This window comes from Ranitomeya variabilis, chromosome 4 (genome assembly GCF_051348905.1).
Source record: "Ranitomeya variabilis isolate aRanVar5 chromosome 4, aRanVar5.hap1, whole genome shotgun sequence".
NCBI lineage: Eukaryota > Metazoa > Chordata > Amphibia > Anura > Dendrobatidae > Ranitomeya > Ranitomeya variabilis.
Window position 1 is genome coordinate 86,014,723 of NC_135235.1, and position 20,114 is coordinate 86,034,836.

At 38.1% G+C, this 20,114-nt stretch overlaps 1 protein-coding gene across 2 annotated transcripts in view; it reads left to right on the plus strand.

The window, feature by feature from the left end:
- The window catches only part of PCDH15 (protocadherin related 15), a 2,374,726-nt gene that overhangs the window by 743,435 nt on the left and 1,611,177 nt on the right, over nt 1-20,114 (plus strand). For both annotated transcript variants that reach the window (XM_077258870.1, XM_077258871.1), the window contains one exon: nt 6,389-6,499. In XM_077258870.1, coding sequence (XP_077114985.1) covers nt 6,389-6,499 — 111 coding nt within the window. The remainder of the gene's footprint in view (nt 1-6,388; nt 6,500-20,114) is intronic.

Consider the following 20,114-nt stretch of genomic DNA (forward strand, 5'->3'; position numbering starts at 1 on the left):
ATCAGGGCCTCGGCAAACGTAACATGATGCCCGCAGACCATTCCATCAAAGTCTGCATTCCAAAACATCACTACTTCCCTTCCGAGCTCCAACATGTACCCAAACAGTGGTCCCCCCCACATATGGGGTACCAGCGTACTCAGGACAAACTCTACAATAACTTTCGTGGTCCAATTTCTCCTGTTACTCTTTTGAAAATAAAAAATTGCTTGCTAAAATATATTTTTTGAGGAGAGAAAAATTATTTATTATTTTCACGACTCTGCGTTATAAACTTCTGTGAAGCACTTGGGGGTTTAAAGTGGTCACCGCACATCTAGATTAGTTCCTTGGGGGGTCTAGTTTCCAAAATGGGGTCACATGGGGGGAGCTCAAATGTTTAGGCACACAGGGGCTCTCCAAATGCGACATGGTGTCCGCTAACGATTGGAGCTAATTTTTCATTCAAAAGTCAAATGGCGCTCCTTCCTTTCCGAGCCTTGTTGCATGCGCAAGCAGTGGTTTGTGACCACATATAAGGTATCAGTGTACTCAGGAGAAATTGACCAACACATGCTGGGATCCATTTTATCCTGATACCCATGTGAAAATGAAAAAATTGAGGCTAAAAATTTTTTTTGTGAAAAAAAGGACTTTTTCATTTTTATGTATCAATTTGTGAAGCACATGGGGGTTCAAAGTGCTCACTATGCATCTAGATAAGCTCCTTGGGGAGGGTCTAGTTTCCAAAATGGGGTCACTTGTGGGGGAGCTCCAATGTTTAGGCACACAGGGGCTCTCCAAATGCAACATGGTGTCTGCTAAAGATTGGCGAGAAATTTTTCATTGAAAATTCAAGTGGCGCTCCTTCCCTATCGAGCCCTGTCGTGCGCCCAAACAGTGGTTCCCCCCACACATGGGGTATCGGCGTACTCAGGACAAATTTTACAATAACTTTTGTGGTCCAGTTTCTCCTTTTACCCTTGGGAAAATAAAAAAAATTGTTGCTAAATTCATTTTTGTGACTAAAAAGTTAAATGTTCATTTTTTACTTCCATGTTGCTTCTGCTGCTGTGAAGCACCTGAAGGGTTAATAAACTCCTTGAATGTGGTTTTGAGCACCTTGAGAGGTGCAGTATTTAGAATGGTGTCACATTTGGGTATATTCAGCCATATAGACCCCTAAAACTGACTTCAAATGTGAGGTGGTCCCTAAAAAAATGTTTTTTTAAATTTTGTTGTAAAAATGAGAAATTGCTGGTCAAATTTTAACCCTTATAACTTCCTAGCAAAAAAAATTTGTCTCCAAAATTGTGCTGATGTAAAGTAGACATGTGGGTAATTTTATTTATTAACTATTTTGTGTCACATAACTCTCTCGTTTAACAGAATAATAATTCAAAATTTGAAAATTGCAAAATTTTTAAAATTTTAGCCAAATTTCAATTTTTTTCTTAAATAAACGCAAAAATTATCGACATAAGTTTGCCACTAACATGAAGCCCAATATATCTCGAAAAAATAAACTCAGAACCGCTAGGATCCATTGAAGCGTTCCTGAGTTATTACCTCATAAAGGGACACTGGTCAGAATTGCAAAAAACGGCCAGGTCATTAAGGTCAAAATAGGCTGGGTCATGAAGGGGTTAAACAGGTAATGAGTTCAAACAGGTGCAATTAATACAGGTAATGAGTGCAGAGTAGGAGGGCTTCTAAAAGAAAAACTAACATGCTTGTGAAGCCAAAATTTTTCCTGGTTGGTAGGCGGTCAAATACTCATTTTACACAATAAAATGCAACTTAATTATTTAAAAATAATAAAATGTGATTTTCTGTTTTTTATTTTTAGATTATGTTTCTCGCAGTTGAAGTTTTCCTAAAATAAAAATTACAGACCTCTCCACTCTTTGTAGGTGGGAAAACTTGCACAATAAGCAGTGTATCAAATACTTATTTTCCATATATATATACAGTTAGGTCCATATATATTTGGACAGAGACAACATTTTTCTAATTTTGGTTATAGACATTACCGCATTGAATTTTAAACAAAACAATTCAGCTGCAGTTGAAGTTCAGACTTTCAGCTTTCACTTGAGGGTATCCAAATTAAAATTGGATGAAGGGTTTAGGAGTTTCAGCTCCTTAACATGTGCCCCCCTGTTTTTAAAGGGACCAAAAGTAATTGGACAGATTAAATAGTTTTAAACAAAATGTTCATTTCTAGTACTTGGTTGAAAACCCTTTGTTGGCAATGACTGCCTGCAGTCTTGAACTCATGGACATCACCAGACGCTGTGTTTCCTCCTTTTTGATGCTCTGCCAGGCCTTCACTGCAGTGGTTTTCAGTTGCTGTTTGTTTGTGGGCCTTTCTGTCTGAAGTTTAGTCTTTAACAAGTGAAATGCATGCTCAATTGGGTTGAGATCAGGAGACTGAGTTGGACATTCAAGAATATTCCACTTCTTTGCTTTAATAAACTCCTGGGTTGCTTTGCCTTTATGTTTTGGGTCATTGTCCATCTGTAGTATGAAGCAATGACCAATCAGTTTGGCTGCATTTGGCTGGATCTGAGCACACAGTATGTCTCTGAATACCTGAGAATTCATTTGGCTGCTTCTGTCCTGTGTCACATCAGCCATAAACACTAGTGACCCAGTGCCACTGGCAGCCATGCATGCCCAAGCCATCACACTGCCTCCGCCAGGTTTTACAGATGATGTGGTATGCTTTGGATCATGAGCTGCACCACTCCTTCGCCATACTTTTCTCTTTCCATCATTCTGGTAGAGGTTGATCTTGGTTTCATCTATCCAAAGAATGTTCTTCCAGAACTGTGCTGGCTTTTTTAGATGTTTTTTAGCAAAGTCCAGTCTAGCCTTTTTCTTCTTGATGCTTATGAGTGGCTTGCACCGTGCAGTGAACCCTCTGTATTTACTTTCATGCAGTCTTCTCTTTATGGGAGATTTGGATATTGATACGCCTACCTCCTGGAGAGTGTTGTTCACTTGGTTGGCTGTTGTGAAGGGGTTTCTCTTCGCCATGGAAATTATTCTGCGATCATCCACCACTGTTATCTTCCGTGGGCGCCCAGGTCTTTTTGCATTGATGAGTTCACCAGTGCTTTATTTCTTTCTCAGGATGTACCAAACTGTAGATTTTGCCACTCCTAATATTGTAGCAATTTCTTGGATGGATTTTTTCTGTTTTCACAGCTTTAGGGTGGCTTGTTTCACCTGCATGGAGTACTCCTTTGACCGTATGTTTACTTCACAGCAAAACCTTCCAAATGCAAGCACCACATCTCAAATCAACTCCAGGCCTTTTATCTGCTTAATTGAGAATGATATAATGAAGGGATTGCCCACACCCGTCCATGAAATAGCCTTGGAGTCAATTGTCCAATTACTTTTGGTCCCTTTAAAAACAGGGTGGCACACGATAAGGAGCTGAAACTCCTAAACCCTTCATCCAATTTTAATATGGATACCCTCAAATGAAAGCTGAAAGTCTGAACTTCAACTGTATCTGAATTGTTTTGTTTAAAATTCATTGTGGTAATGTCTACAACCAAAATTAGAAAAATGTTGTCTCTGTCCAAATATATATGGACCTAACTGTATATATATATATATATATATATATATATATATATATATATATATATACTGTCTACTTCTCAGATGTGCATGTTGTGAAAAAATTTTTTTTTCATACTTCTTCTTTTGTAGTAGTCTAATATTAGACCTGTACATGTCACTCAAATATAGCTGTCATAAATAACTTTCCACTAGCCGGATTGTTATACTCATATGCACATTTGCAGTAATATAAAAAAAGTTTATTGATACAGCTCACCCCATGCAATATATGGAGGTTTGCAGTATTGAAGCTCGAAGTGAATACTGTACATTTTTTTCAAAAAAAGTTTTTGGAAAATTCGGGAACTTGATTGAATTTGCATTTCAAAAAGTTTGATCATCTCTACTTGCATATTTTATTTTACATCAACTTTTGTAGTTTATCTCTAAAATGTACCTTTACTAAGTTTTTCTGGTCTTGTGCCCATATTAAAAGTCATATGGAAGCCACCTATAGTACAGAAACCAGTTGCATTTTACTATAATTAGTTTTGGAAAATACATCTAATATGAAAGGCAATGGATAATTGAGAAGGTGGTGTAACAAGAAGAAAATTGAATACTTAAATATACAACAATAGATAGAAAATATTGCCTGTTTTTGATGACTCATAAGAATGGAACTAGCCTATAATATTTGTTGTGATTGTTGCGACAATAACTTACTTTATTTTGTGGAAATAAAAGTGGTGAAATAGAAAAAACTGGTTAAAATGAAATTAGATTTTTTTAGTACCGGGAAAATAAACCTGTCAAATGAATCAATTTGCATTAAAACTTTGTTTTTTTTAAAATTTCTCCCTAACAGCTTGTCTCTCCTGCATGTTCCTATATATTTCTTAGTTTTTCACAAATCATATTGTATCAATAAACAATTCAGAGGTAATTATTCCTTTTTATGTACTTCTTCTGATGACATACATAGAAGATTGGAGGCATGTGAAAAATCTTAAAATAGACCTCCTCGGAAAGGAAAAACGGGTGCATTTTACCCCTTGACATCTCTTCTATGACCCTGATGTCTGCTAGCAATACAATTTCTTTACAATGAGAAGTCCTGTACAGTTTTTTACTAAGGGAATAGTGTCAATTCAATTTGGGTTTAATTTCACCTCTATTTATAGTTTGTACTACTATGACCATCTGCATTAGTAACTGGGTTCAAGTGGTCCTTCCGGTATTTGCAAGCAGATGGAAAGTGACCATTGCAGTCAATCACATGTTTAAGCCATCCCATGCGTATGCTATTGGAACTACTGGTCAGTGATAGAAGTTATGCCAATATGATGGCTTGTGACTGATGAGGCCATCAATTGGCTGCATTGGTAATATGTGGGTTGCATTAGTGATGGATTATAAGGAAAAGAGGAGGAACCTATTAGAGATGAGCTCATTGGTCTGTGGAGGGTAAATTTTTAATTGAATCACAGGTCCCCACAAATTTTAACACTTTACAATTCAAATTGCAAGGATTATAAAAAAAAATGCCTAATGACTTTTTACACATGGCTAAAGACACAGAAAAAGGGGTATTGGCATCAGATGCAGCTATGCAGACTTCCCAATAATAATCTGCAGCTATCACATCACATCACTACTAGTCCAGACAATCAGTATGGAATATCGTTGCCAGTTTAACAGGTGGGGGCTGGCCAAGCAGTGCCATTTTAGGCGTTTGCAGCTTTGGGACAGGAGGTCAAAGCACATAGTTCATTCCACATAGGGATAGATAAAGGCCTGATCTGATTGTGGTCTACAACTGCAGTGCTGATTTACAAGATTGAAAATGGAAGTAATAATCTAAGTCTGTGAATACTTTTCCAAAGATTCAAGTTATATATGGAGGTGCTGTAGCTATATAGTCACTCCTTGTGACAGTGAGTTGATTGATGTTTAATATACTTCAGTAATATCACGTTAATAACAGCCTTTTTTATTTGTCAAATATTGCAAACAAGGAGGGCAATATTAAACTCTTTACTGCTAATTTTGCTACTAAACTAAAATCCTGAAGTCAAGGCTTGTGTGTCACAGAAATTTTCCTTCTTGGATTTTGGGACAGTTAAGCCATTTCTTTTTAAAGCCAAAAGAAAAATCTCCATTAGTCTAGAAATTTAAACACAACCATTTAATTACCTGTGAAGTGTGTAGGTTGCAAAAAATAGTTGTTATTTGCACACTTTTCCTTTTTGCAATAGTCTAACATTAGATCCACACATTCTTCCTGAATACTGCTGTTGGTTAGTATTGGTTATTATCCGCTTTCCCATAGCTAGTTAGGCTGATGTCACTTGGTCATTAATAAGTCTTTGATTGCATTGGAGAACTCAAAATAGTTAAATTGCAGTTCTAGATGACTGAAGAGTTTTATACGTATAATCTCTGGTCTATTAGAGTATTTTTAGTATTACTAATGGTGGCAAATTTATTCACCACCAAACTCTTTTTGGAGGAAAATTCAGCAAAGCTGGTAAATTTGAATTTCAAATTAAATGCTCAACTCTAGTAGTTATGGTTTCTTTTTCTTTCCTAATATTTCTAGCTTTTTTTAAATATAAAAATATGGAAGAATTGTGTGTGTTTTCTTAGCTGATTTGTGTCCTGTACAAGAATCAACATTCAGTGGATCCAGTATTTTTTTCTTTCCAAGTGATGGTTATTCTATTGCTGTAAGAGCCTTCTTCAGATGCCCATTATTTTTCTTCTTTTGCATTGTGAAGTGTCCCCTAATTAAACCATTGATAAAAAAATATGTTTCAAAATCTTCCAGGCATCCAACCAGACGTTTGACATTCCGCTAACCCTGTCTGGAGCAGTGGTATTACGAAAGAGGTTGAATTATGAAGAAAAGAAGAGATACTTTGTCATAGTCATAGCTAATGTAAGTACATTTTATAATATAATTTGACTACACATGCTAGATTTACTTTATAGACAAACAGTGTAATGTTTTTTATTCCTTCTGCTCTCACTATCCCATTCTAAGCTTGGTTTTCACCTTCTTCATACTAACCATGGCCTTTAACACTCTTTGACATGCAATTACTTTCTAACAATCTAAATGCATGTTCTGGTGGAATGACAATTCCTACAGATGCTGAATACTGTCTGTATAATAATGACTGTCAATTGCAGACTGTATATTGGTTGTCACTTGTGGTACTGTATGTTTTTTGATATGTCAGCACAAGCTAGTGTGGAATATATTTATTGGTTCATTGCATCTGAGCTTCCCTCTTGGGACTAAAATTCCATTAAAATAACAGTATGATGGCTTGTTTTTTTATAAATAAATTGTTATTTTTATTGGCATGATTTTGGGGTATATGTAATTTATTGATTATCTTTTATTACATGCTTTGGAGAGGATGGAATTTAGTGTAAATTTGTAATTGTTTTTACTTTAGTTCAGGCTATTTGTGTGACTATTATTGCATTTTTATAGTGGGGCGATATTGAAGGAAATTTGTTTTTCTAGATTTTTTTAGATTTAGGCGGGCGTGGAAAAAATGCTGCAAAGTAAGAATGCTTTCCGAAGTATAAGAGTTTAATTTTTATCAATTAACAAATTGTAAAGTGAATAAATAAAAGAGAAATCAAAGTCAAATTAGTTTTTTGTGACCACTTTTTGCCTTTAACCCCTTCCCAACATTTGACATACATATACGTCATGATGGCAAAAGTGTGGCCTCACTACAGTATACAATTACATCAAGGTGAACATGTGGACATACGAATCATGACTGTATGATGACTATAGGGAGCTTAGCTTAACTGACAGCTGAGTTCTTGCAGCAACTACCAGGACTGGATCCAACACTGTCCCTGGGTTCTTCACCCTCTAAATGATGCAATCAGTATTTTTCACTGTATTTAGAATGTTTTGAGAGTGAAAGGGCTTAATCTTTCCCTCAAAGATGGGATAACAAGGTGCCAGTGGTTTTTATGGCAACTTGAGACTATACAATGGCCCCCAGTTCTGCCTGATATGGTGACCTATCGAGACCGGTCAAATAGAATAATCCAATTTAATTGACATAATAAACATAATATTAAACAATATATCTCAACCAGAAATCATATCTCCTAGAGAAATCACTTATAAAATTCTAAAACATCTATATTTTATTTCGTCCTTCAAAATAGTAAAGTTCACAGAAAAACTTACGAAAAACTGTCACAGTAAATATTAACCATAAAATGAAGAGGACAAGAAGTCCACTGCCAGCAATTGGAATTAGCAATCCCAAAAGTCATTATTAACCCTTAAAATGGATCTTGCACATAATTTAAAATAGGAAGCCAAGATAGAAATTCAATTTGCAACAATAAACTACATTTTATAGCATTTGTGATAATAGATGTGTTTATAAAATGAATGCATAGCATATTTCATAGTATTTGCCACTCACTACTACAAAGCAGAGAAATTCATATGGCTTTGTGAGATAAATAGATTTTCTCTTTATGGAAAGTACCAAGTTGGCCTGGATAAGCTTCTACACCATGAAGTGCTGTGCTGAGGATATAAATATGCAAATATGCATATTTTAAGTAGCCTGTTCAGAGACGAAGAGGAACTCAGGTGCTCCCTATTATAAGTGGCAGTCTTAAAAGTCAGAATCAACCCTTTAAGCCCTTAACAACGAGGACTATACAAGTATGGTGCTCTTTGGAAGAGTCTATAGCGTGGGCTCAGGTGCTGAGCTTGCCCCGTTTTTGTTTTTCAGCCATCATCAGCCTCTAACACCCGCAGGTGAAGCTGATTTCTGCCTGCTGTAGTAAACTTGCTATGTGAAATGTGAGCGGTGTGTTCTGTATGTGTATGATATGTGAATGGTGTGTGCTAAATGTGTCTGATATGTGAATGGTGTGTGCTGTATGTGTATGATATGTGAATGGTGTGTGCTGTATGTGTCTGATATGTGAATGGTGTGTGCTGTATGTGTATGATATGTGAATGGTATGTGCTTTTGGTTTACAAATATGAATGAAACACTGACCAAAAATGATAATATGTAAAAAAACAAGGTCTTACCTGTTGCACACATGGGCAGCACACTAACTAAACATACATTTGCCTGAATGTAACCTCGCCTAAAAACTTTCCAAGACTTTTATTGTTATGTATTATATTATATTACAACTTAGCTATAAAAATATTTGTTTACCATGACTTAATATACCGTAGTTCATGGAAATCATTTTTCCCTTTCCCAGCACCTAGAATTTAGACCCCATTGAAACAACAATCCTGCTTATAGATAGTTAGCTTGTTTCATCAGTCTAAAGTCACTTGAATTCTTAATGTTCCTGCCTTGGGAAATGTACTTGAACACTGTTGTATTTCAGATAACAAGTGAGATATATAGTTCACTCATTTATCAAATCCTTATAGTTTTCCAACTGTTTCTGGTGCAAAATGTCTCTTCATAGAGACTGTACAGTATGTTTCTATGCATGAATATTATCTACTCCATTTTCAATGTATTGTACCATGCGAATAAAAGTCTTATTATAAAATGTACAGGGGTTTCAAGTGTAATAGATTTCTATTTATAAGCTTGTTTTTAAAACTAGACACTAATGAAAAAGTTAAAAAAGCTGAATCACTAGAAATACTACAAAAAGGCGATTCTGTTTGAAATGTTGGCCAGTTGTCATCATTGCCATAATTGTTTAACTAAACCCTAATTTTGGAGAAATAAAGCAAACAAAACCTACTGCAAACAGAATCTAAGTGTGCCGTCCCCTGTCCTCTAATCCTAGAATATTCTCAAATTTATGCCTTGAATGTAAAGAGGGTGTCTTCATTGATTTGTAGTGAGAATACGTGGTGTAACATGACGTCTTCATTTGTGCCTTATGTCAGGACAATCCTAAGCTTGTGTATGTTACATGTTTTAGAGGGGTAACTTTCCTGTCTGTTAAACATGAAAATCATTAAAATGAAAGTTGTGGTCTACTAGGAAGGGAAGAAGAGTAATGGCATTGTAAATTTTTCTGTAAACTATGGGTTACTGGGAGCAGTGTTAGAATGCGTGGGCAAAGGGCCACTAGTAACATTGATTATTGGGGTCCACTGTTCAACTACATGTAAAAATAACCTGACCCTAATACACAAATTTGCTTTTGCTTCAATTTAATATTAATTTATATAGCTTGCTTAACCCATTTGGGCTCTGCCAATATGACATGGCATTCTCAAACCAGTACAGCTAAATCTTCACTGTAATATGTCACTTGTTCCCTTCTGAGCTTTGCACTGTGCCTCAAAAGTAGTATTCAACCACATATGGGGTATCTCTGTATTCGGGAGACAATGCCCAATATATTTTTGGGTCCATTTTCTCCTGTTCCCTGAGGGGTCTATTTTCCAAAATGGTGTCACCTATGGGGGTTTCCTGTGTTTAGGCACAATAGAGGTTCTCTAAACGTGACATGGCATCCACTAATTGTTCCAGCAAATTTTACACTCAAAAAGTCAAATGGCATTTCCTTGCCTTCCGAGTCCTGCCGTGCTCCCAAACAGTAGTTATGGGGTATCAGCTGCTCAGAAGAAATTGTTCAGCAAATTGTATGGTCCATTTTCTCCAGTTACCCTTGTGAAATTTTAAAACAATTGCGTGTAAAGGAACATTTTTGTGAAAAAAAATTAAATGTTTATTTTTTCCTTCCACATTCCATTAATTCCTGTGAAGGACCTGAAGGGTTAATAATATTCTTGAATGTGGTTTTGAGGACTTTGACGTATGCATTTGTTAGACTGGTATCAATTTTTGATATTTTCTGTCATATAGGCGCCTCAAAGTCACTTCATATGTATTGTGGTCCCTAAAAAAATGTTATTGTAAATAATGGTTTTGTAAATAATCAGAAATCGCTGGTCAAATTTTAACCCTTATAACTTCCTAACAAAAATATTGTTTCAAAAATTGAACCGATGTAAGGTAGACATGTGGAAAATGTTATTTACTAACTATTTTGTGTGATATGACTCTCTGATTTAACTGCCTAAAAATTAAGTTTGAAAATTGCAAAATATTCAACATTTTTGCCAAATTTACAATTTTGTTTCACAAATAGATGCAAAGTCATATCAAATAAATTTTACCACTATCATGAAGTCCAATAAGTCACGAAAAAACAGTCTCAGAGTCCTGTGAAAACAGGTTTCGGGGTGAAGGAGTTAATGATTGATTAGTGTGATACCTTTTTCTGCAAATTGCGAATCAAATGTATTAGCACTCATTCAGAGGGCCTATCAGAGAATTCTTCAGTTCCACTGTAAGCCAGTCTGAGCCTGACTGAGAACCATGAGATGCAGTATTTACTTGTCTTATAATATATTATTCTTCATCTTGAATATTGTAATAAGTGGTTTATGTTTTCCGTTGCTTTATATTGTTGTTATAATTTGTAGTTTTTCTAACTAGAGCATTATGGATTCATTAGGTCTCCTTAAAACACAAAAAGCTTTAATTTAACTCCTTAGTGACAGTGCTAATTTTGTCCTTAATGACCAAGCCAAATTTTTGAAATCTGACCAGTGTCCGTTTATGTGGAAATAACTCTGGAATGCTTCAACAGATCCCAGTGATTCTCAGAATCACTCCTGGTAAATTATGGTCAATATGATTTGTGTATGTTTATGAAAATATCAAAAATGTTACAAAAAAATTTAAAATCTTGGAATTTCAAACTTAACATTTATATGCCCTTAAATTAGATAGTTATGCAACACAAAATAATTAACAAATGAAATTTCCCATACATCTACTTTACATCTGCATCATTGTTAAAACTCTTTTTTATGTTACGAAGTTAGAGGGGCTCAAAATTGAACAGCAATTTCTAATTTTTCCAGCACAATTTATAAAACCATATTTTTAGGGACCACATCACATTTTAAGTTACTTTGGGGGGCGTATGTGACAGACAATAACAAAACCACTTTTGACTATAGTGTCTATTACTGGGTGCCAGCTAGCAGATCTCGACTCACACTGTGCATGTGTCGTACATTATTTTCGAGGAAGAGGAGACAGAGAGCTGGGGGATGGAGGAAAAGGGCCAGAGGGATGGTGGAGGTACTGAGGGGGGTTTGGAGACAACATTTTTCTCTCCTCTAAGATGTATGTCATGTCAGCAAAAGAGAAAATATATGCGAACACACTTTTTTTATTCATTAAAAAACATCGATCACGTGATCGGGAATCGGAAAATCCATCCATAATCGTGTTCTCCAGGGACTCAGCTAAACCCAGTAGCCAAGATCCCAAAGACTTTCAGACTCTAGGGGTGCTATAGGCTTATTCCCAATCACTGTTTTAAAATGGCGATGAGGGAATAAGACCTCTTAACGGCAGCTGTTTTAGTGCATATCAGCGGTCCTTACAGAGTTAAATATAGAAAATAATAAGTTGCACTTCAATTAAATCTTGTCATGTCATGAACAAATCTTTTTTTAAATTCGTTATCATTTACTTATTTTTTATTTTTGCATTAATGCTGACCACTTGTGGTCATGCTGAGGTTTAGGTAATGCACAAAGTGGTACATTTTAGCAAGGGGCCTCTATTACCATTTCCTTCAGCAATGATTCCTAAGAAATGAATGAAAATATATCTCAAGGCAGCCTCGCATGATATTAGGTTACTTTCAGATTTATGTTCCAAGATTTAATATATATATATATATATATATACAGTATATATATATATATATATATATATATATATATATATATATATATATATATATATATTAAGGTTACATTACAAATCTCATTTTTAATTGCTTAACTGGATACTTATGTATCATTTTGTTACATGTTTGATAAGATTAAGCCACAGTATGAAAGAGCAAATGCTCAATTTCTTGATGTGATGCAAATTTGAGAGATTCCTGGAAAACTCCAAAAAAATGTGTAGAATTAATGTAATGTGAATACCCTGAAGTGTCTCCTGTAGTACAGAGTCTGTTATAATTTTGCTACAGATTGAATTATACACATATTGATTATGATAAAGTAGTCTGGTCCTCAAAGAATAAGGTTGCCGTGATGGGAGATATATTGGTAGTGAATGTGAAATACAAGTGTGTCTCATAATAAAAATGTAAACATATATTGTTTGGGTTCACCTTTACCTATCTGCAGATATCCTAGACCCCTTAATTTAAAATTATATACATGTGATTGCAGTGGTTTAACGTGTGTGTCGAAAACTGAGTTCTCACTACATACAGTAGATGCTGGCTGTATTACAAAGCTGGCATCTGCATTTATCAGTAGTGGACTGAATATAACTTCAATCGCTGCTGTCAGCCATTTAAATCCCCCTGTTAATCACTGAAAGTTGCATTTAAATGACGTAATTGCTGGAGCTGGCTTGTACTGGTTCCAATTATGTAATTTTGTTGTGCCAGTGGATTACAATGGCAACTTGGGGACTTATGTCCTTGTCTCAAAATGAGATTGTGGAATATAGTATTAAGCTACATTCAATCTCAGTAGTCATACTGTTAATAGCAGCAATATGGTGCCATTGTGGTAATTTTTCTGTTTCCCATTAAATGTGGCCATGGCCATTATGATTCCTGTAAGATTACATAATCGTGCAAACAGTAAAAATATTGCAGTGGCACAGGGCGACTACAGTTTAAAGTTGCAGAATGACCGCTACATATGTATGCTGCCTAAGTGATCAAAAAAAAAAAAGTAAAAAATCTAATTACTCTTTTTTTCCACCAGTAAAAAGAAATACATAAAAAATAAACATATTTGGTATAGCTGACTCCATAACAGTTTGGTCTATCAAAATCTAAAATTAGTTAAGATAGTAAATGTCGTAACGAAAAGAAAATCAAAATGCTAGTAGTGGGTTTTTTTTTGGTCACAACACCTCTCTAATAAAATGTAATAACAATATGTTATGTGCACACCTAATTGATATCAATAAAACTGTATATCCTCACACAGCTCCATCAATGGAAAACTATATAAATTACAAGTCTAGGAAAATGGGGACACAACATTTTTTTCATCTTTACGAAATTAAAATTGCAACAATTTTACTGACCTGGGGAATTACAGAATTTTGCCCGGTCATTTTACAACATAATGCATGTTGTAAAGGCAAAACATTTTTTCTGAATTTGTTTTTTTTTTCTCATTTTACAGCATATTATATATTAAAATGAATAGTTTGATTCAAAACAATAACTCATCCATAAAAAAATCAAGCCCTCTTATGGCTCTGTTGATGAAAAAGTATAAAATATAGAAATGGCCAGTTGCATAAATTGAAGCGCTCATGGGTCCCAATACAAAAGCTCCAACGGGGACCCCAATTATTGCAAGTCTTTAATAGTATTGTTTTTTTTATATAGGCCTAAGAGACTTTTTGAAACCCTTAGGCTCCAGGGACTTGGTTGAATCACAACCTCTGTTCCTACTGTATTTACACCCATGGAAATGGCTCTTGGAAGAAGGCAAGGAAAAAATGAAAGCATAAAAATGAATTGCCCCATTTGTAAGGTGTTAATGACTCAAGGTTTTACAATGTGAATTCAATGAATCACATCAACATACTAGCTAAATCTCAATACCAAAAACAAGGCAGAGATGGGGGAACCGAACAGTAAAGTTCGATGTCTGTACCGAACACCTACTGTTCAGACACAGACATCGAATTTGGACTTCACCAGGAAGTATGTGTTACTATTCAGGTTCAGCCCCCCAAACACTGGGTGTTTGTCATGTTGTCATGTACATGACAGCGTGGCAAACGCTGCTTCTGATCGATGTAAAATCATTACAGCCGGCCAGACAGCCGCGCTTCCCACGCTGTCAAATGACAGCATGAGTCCACAGCTGTGATTGAGGGTAAAAAGTTTACCTCCAGTCTCTGCGGTCGGTTGATGGTACTACTGCTCCCATCAGCCAATGCCTGCTGTGGCTAATAACAGTGAGAGCAGATGGCGGCTAATGGGATTATTTATCAGACAGCACCTGTGCTCTAAATAAATCACTACAAACAAAACAGCATGGGTTCCCCTGCATTGTTGATAATGAGCCAGGCAAAACTAAAAGCGGAAAAAAGAGGATTCAACCCTCAGCTGTCAGCTTCATCTAGGCTGGTTATCAAGAATCGAGTGGTCCCCACAGTTTTTTTTTTAATTATTTAAATAAATAATTTAAAAAATGGTGTGGGGTACCCCCTATCTTTGACAACCAGCCTTGCTGGGGGCTGACATTCTCAGACTGCTAAAGACCATGGATATTGGTCCCCCCAGACTAAAAAAAACAGCCCGCAGTCACCAGAAATGGTACATCTATTAGATGTGCCTATTCTTGCACTTTACCCTGTAGCCATGGAAAGTGGGGTTCAAATTTGTGGGGTTGATGTCATCTTCGTCCAGTAACATCAAGCCTACAGATTAGTAGTGCAAAGGAGTCTATAAGACGCCTCTCCAATTACTAATCTTATAGTTATATTGTAAATAAACACACAGCAAGTATAACCCCTTAGTGACAGAGCCAATTTGGTACTTAATGACCGAGCCAATTTTTACAATTCTGACCAGTGTCACTTTAAGAGGTTATAACTCTGGAACGCTTTATCGGATCCCACTGATTCTGAGATTGTTTTTTCATGACATATTGTACTTCAAGTTAGTGGTAACATTTCTTCGATATTACTTGCGATTATTTATGAAAAAAATGGAAATATGGCGAAAATTTTTAAAATTTAGCAATTTTCAAACTTTAAGTTTTTATGCCCTTAAATCAGAGAGATATGTCACAAAAAATAGTTAATAAATAACATTTCCCACATGTCTACTTTACATTAGCACAATTTTGGAAACAATTTTTTTTTTTGTTAGGGAGTTATAAGGGTTAAAAGTTGACCAGCAATTTCTCATTTTTACAACACCATTTTTTTTTAGGGACCACATCTCATTTGAAGTCATTTTGAGGGGTCTATATGATAGAAAATAACCAAGTGTGACACCATTCTAAAAACTGCACCCCTCAAGCTGCTCAAAACCACATTCAAGAAGTTTATTAACCCTTTACGTACTTCACAGGAACTGAAACAATGTGGAAGAAAAAAATGAACATTTAACTTTTTTTTGCAAACATTTTACTTCAGAACCATTTTTTTTAATTTTCACAAGTGTAAAAACAGAAATTTAACCACAAATTTTGTTGTGCAATTTTTCCTGAGTACGCCGATACCCCATATGTGGAGGTAAACCACTGTTTGGGTGCACCGCAGAGCTTGGAAGTGAAGGAGCACCGTTTGACTGTTTCAATGCAGAATTGGCTGGAATTGAGATCAGACGCCATGTCGCGTTTCGGGAGCCCCTAATGTGCCTAAACAGTGGAAACCCCCCACAAGTGATACCATTTTGGAAACTAGACCCCTTAAGGAACTTATCTAGATGTGTGGTGAGCACTTTGAACCCCCAAGTGCTTCACAGAAGTTTATAACGTAGAGCCGTGAAAATAAAAAATCGCATTTGTTTTCACAAAAATGATTTTTTCGCCCACAAATTCTTATTTTCACAAGGGTAACAGGAGAAATTAGACCACAAAAGTTGTTGTGCAATTTCTCCTGAGTACGTCAATACCCCATATGTGGGGGTAAACCACTGTTTGGGCGCACCGCAGAGCTTGGAAGTGAAGGAGCACCGTTTGACTTTTTCAATGCAGAATTGGCTGGAATTGAGATCGGATGCCATGTCGCGTTTGGAGAGCCCCTGATGTGCCTAAACAGTAGAAACCCCCCACAAGTGATACCATTTTGGAAACTAGACCCCTTAAGGAACTTATCTAGATATTCGGTGAGCACTTTGAACCCCCAAGTGCTTCACAGAAGTTTATAACGTAAAGCCGTGAAAATAAAAAATCGCATTTTTTCTACAAAAATGATTTTTTTGCCCCCAAATTTTTATTTTCACAAGGGTAACAGGAGAAATTAGACCACAAAAGTTGTTGTGCAATTTCTCCTGAGTACGTCAATACCCCATATGTGGGGGTAAACCACTGTTTGGGCGCACCACAGAGCTTGGAAGAGAAGGAGTGTCGTTTTACTTTTTCAATGTAGAATTGGCTGGAATTGAGATCGGACGCCATGTCACGTTTGGAGAGCCGCTGATGTGACTAAACAGTGGAGACCCCCCACAAATGACACCATTTTGGAAACTAGACCCCTTAAGGAACTTATCTAGATGTGTGGTGAGCACTTTAAACCCCCAGGTGCTTCACAGAAGTTTATAACGTAGAGCCGTGAAAATAAAAAAATCGCATTTTTTCTACAAAAATGATCTTTTTGCCTCCAAATTTTTATTTTACCAAGGGTAACAGGAGAAAATGGACACCAGAAGTTGTTGTACAATTTGTCTTGAGTACGCCAACACCCCGTATGTGGGGGTAAACCACTGTTTGGGTGCATGGCTGAGCTCGGAAGCAAAGGAGCGCCATTTGACTTTTCAATGCAAAATTGACTGGAATTGAGATCGGACGCCATGTCGCGTTTGGAGAGCCCCTGATGTGCCTAAACAGTAGAAACCCCCCAAAAGTGACCCCATTTTGGAAACTAGACCCCCCATGGAACTTATCTAGATGTGTAGTGAGAACTTTGAATGCCCAAGTGCATCACAGAAGTTTATAATGCAGAGTCGTGAAAATAAAAAATATATTTTTTTTAACAATAAAGATTTTTTAGCCCCCAAGTTTTTATTTTCACAAGGGTAACAAGAGAAATTGGACCCCAAAAGTTGTTGTCCAATTTGTCCTGAGTATGCTGGTACCCCATATGTGGGGGTAAACCACTGCTTGGGCGCACGGCAGAGCTCGGAAGAGAAGGAGCGCCATTTTGGAATGCAGACTTTGATAGAATTGTCTGCGGGCGTTATGTTGCGTTTGCAGAGCCCCTGATGTACCTAAACAGTAGAAACCCCCCACAAGTGACCAAATTTTGGAAACTAGACCCCCTAAGGAACTTATCTAGATATGTGGTGAGAACTTTGAATGCCCAAGTGCTTCACAGAAGTTTATAATGCATAGTAGTGAAAATAAAAAATATTTTTTTTTCCTACAAAAAAGATTTTTTTAGCCCCCAAATTTTTATTTTTACAAGGGTAACAAGAGAAATTGGACCCTAAAAGTTGTTGCCAATTTGTCCTGAGTATGCTGGTACCCAATATGTGGGGGTAAACCACTGTTTGGGCGCACGGCAGAGCTCGGAAGAGAAGGAGCGCCATTTTGGAATTCAGACTTTGATAGAATTGTCTGTGGGTGTTATGTTGCGTTTGCAGAGCCCCTGATGTACCTAAACAGTAGAAACCCCCCACAAGTGACCAAATTTTGGAAACTAGACCCCCTAAGGAACTTGTCTAGATATGTGTTGAGAACTTTGAATGCTCAAGTGCTTCACAGAAGTTTATAATGCAGAGTAGTGAAAATAAAAAAATATTTTTTTTCCCACAAAAAAGATTTTAAGCCCCCAAGTTTTTATTTTCACAAGGGTAACAGGAGAAATTGGACCCCAAAAGTTGTTGTTCAATTTATCTCGAGTACGCTGATGCCCCATATGTGGGGGTAAACCACTGTTTGGGTGCACGGCAGAGCTCAGAAGGGAGGGAGCACCATTTGACTTTTTTAGCGCAAAATTGGCTGTCGTGTTTGGAGACCCCCCTGATGTACCTAAACAGTGGAAACCCCCAAATTATAACTCCAACCCTAACTCCAACACACCCCTAACCCTAATCTTAACCCGATCCATAATCCTAATCACAACCCTAACGATAATCACAACCCTAACCCCAAAACAGCCCTAATCTCAACCCTAACCATAACCCTAATCAAAACCCTAAATCCAACACACCCCTAACCCTAATCCCAAACGTAACCCTAATCCCAACCCTAATCCAAACCCTAATCCCAACTCTAACTCTAACTTTAGCCCCAACCCTAACCCTAACTTTAGCCCCAACCCTAACCATAACTTTAGCCCTGTCGTCACAAAAAAAGTTCAATGTAACCTTTTTTTTGTACGTCGCGTCCGCCATTTCCGCGCATGCGTGGCCGTAACTCTGCCCCCTCCTCCCCAGGACATAGACTGGGCAGCGGATGCATTGAAAAACTGCATCCGCTGCCCACGTTGTGCACAATTTTCACAACGTGCATTGGTACGTCGGGCCGACGCATTGCGACCGCCCCGTACCGACGCAAGTGTGATAGAAGCCTAAGGCTACTTTCACACTAGCGTCGTACTCGGCCCATCGCAGTGTGCCGGGCCGACGTACCGACGCTAGCGTTGTAAGCGCCACACAACGGGTGCAGCGGATGCTGTTTTTTCAACGCATCCGCTGCCCCATTGTGAGGGGAGGCGGGGGCGGAGTTCCGGCCGCGCATGCGCGGTCGGAAATGGCGGACACGTCACACAAAAAAGTTACATGTAGCTTTTTTTGTGCCGACGGTCCGCCAAAGCACGACGCATCCGTCGCACGACGGATGCGACATGTGGCAATCCGTCGCAATGCATCGCTAATGCAAGCCAATGGAGAAAAAACGCATCCTGCAAGCACTTTTGCAGGATGCGTTTTTTCTCCGACGCATTGCGACGGAAGCCAAAAAACGCTAGTGTGAAAGTAGCCTAACCCTAACCCTAGCCCTAACCCTAACCCTAACTCTAGCCCTAACCCTAACCCTAACCCTAACCCTAACTCTAACCCTAGCCCTAACCCTAACCCTAACCCTAACCCTTACCCTAACCCTAATTTTAGCCCCAACTCGTCTTCTCCTGCCGGCCGGCAGATGGCAGCAGATGGCGAGCGCACTGCGCATGCGCCCGCCATAAGGAAAAAGCCGGCTGGCAGGAGAAGACAGAAGAGGACCCAGGGACACCGGGTGAGTATGTTAGGGTCCCCGAATCCCCCTATTTCTCTGTCCTCTGATGTGTGATCACATCAGAGGACAGAGAATTACAGATCGCTTTTTTTTTTTTTTTTGCGGTCGCCGGTAAACTGTTAATTACCGGCGATCGCAAAACAGGGGTCGGTGCAAACCGACCCCGATCATGTTCTTTGGGGTCTCGGCTACCCCCGGCAGCCGAGACCCCAAAGATCTTCCGGGTGCCGGGCGGCGGGCGTACTGCGCGTGCGCCCGCCATTTTTTCCCGGAAAAAAGATGGCGGCGCCCATGGGGACCCACGAGGAGCACCGGGGGAGGTAGGTAAGTATTGGGGGGCTATCGGGGGCCATCGGGGACCCCATTTCTCTGTCCTCCGATGTGCGATCACATCGGAGGACAGAGAAATTAAACGGCACATCGCGTTTTTTTTTTTGTTGCGACCGCCGGTAAACGGTTAATTACCGGCGATCGCAACTCGGGGGTCGGTAAAAAACCCCCGAATCATGTTCTCTGGGGTCTCGGCTACCCTCGGCAACCGAGACCCCAGAGAAAATCCGACTCTGGGGGGCGC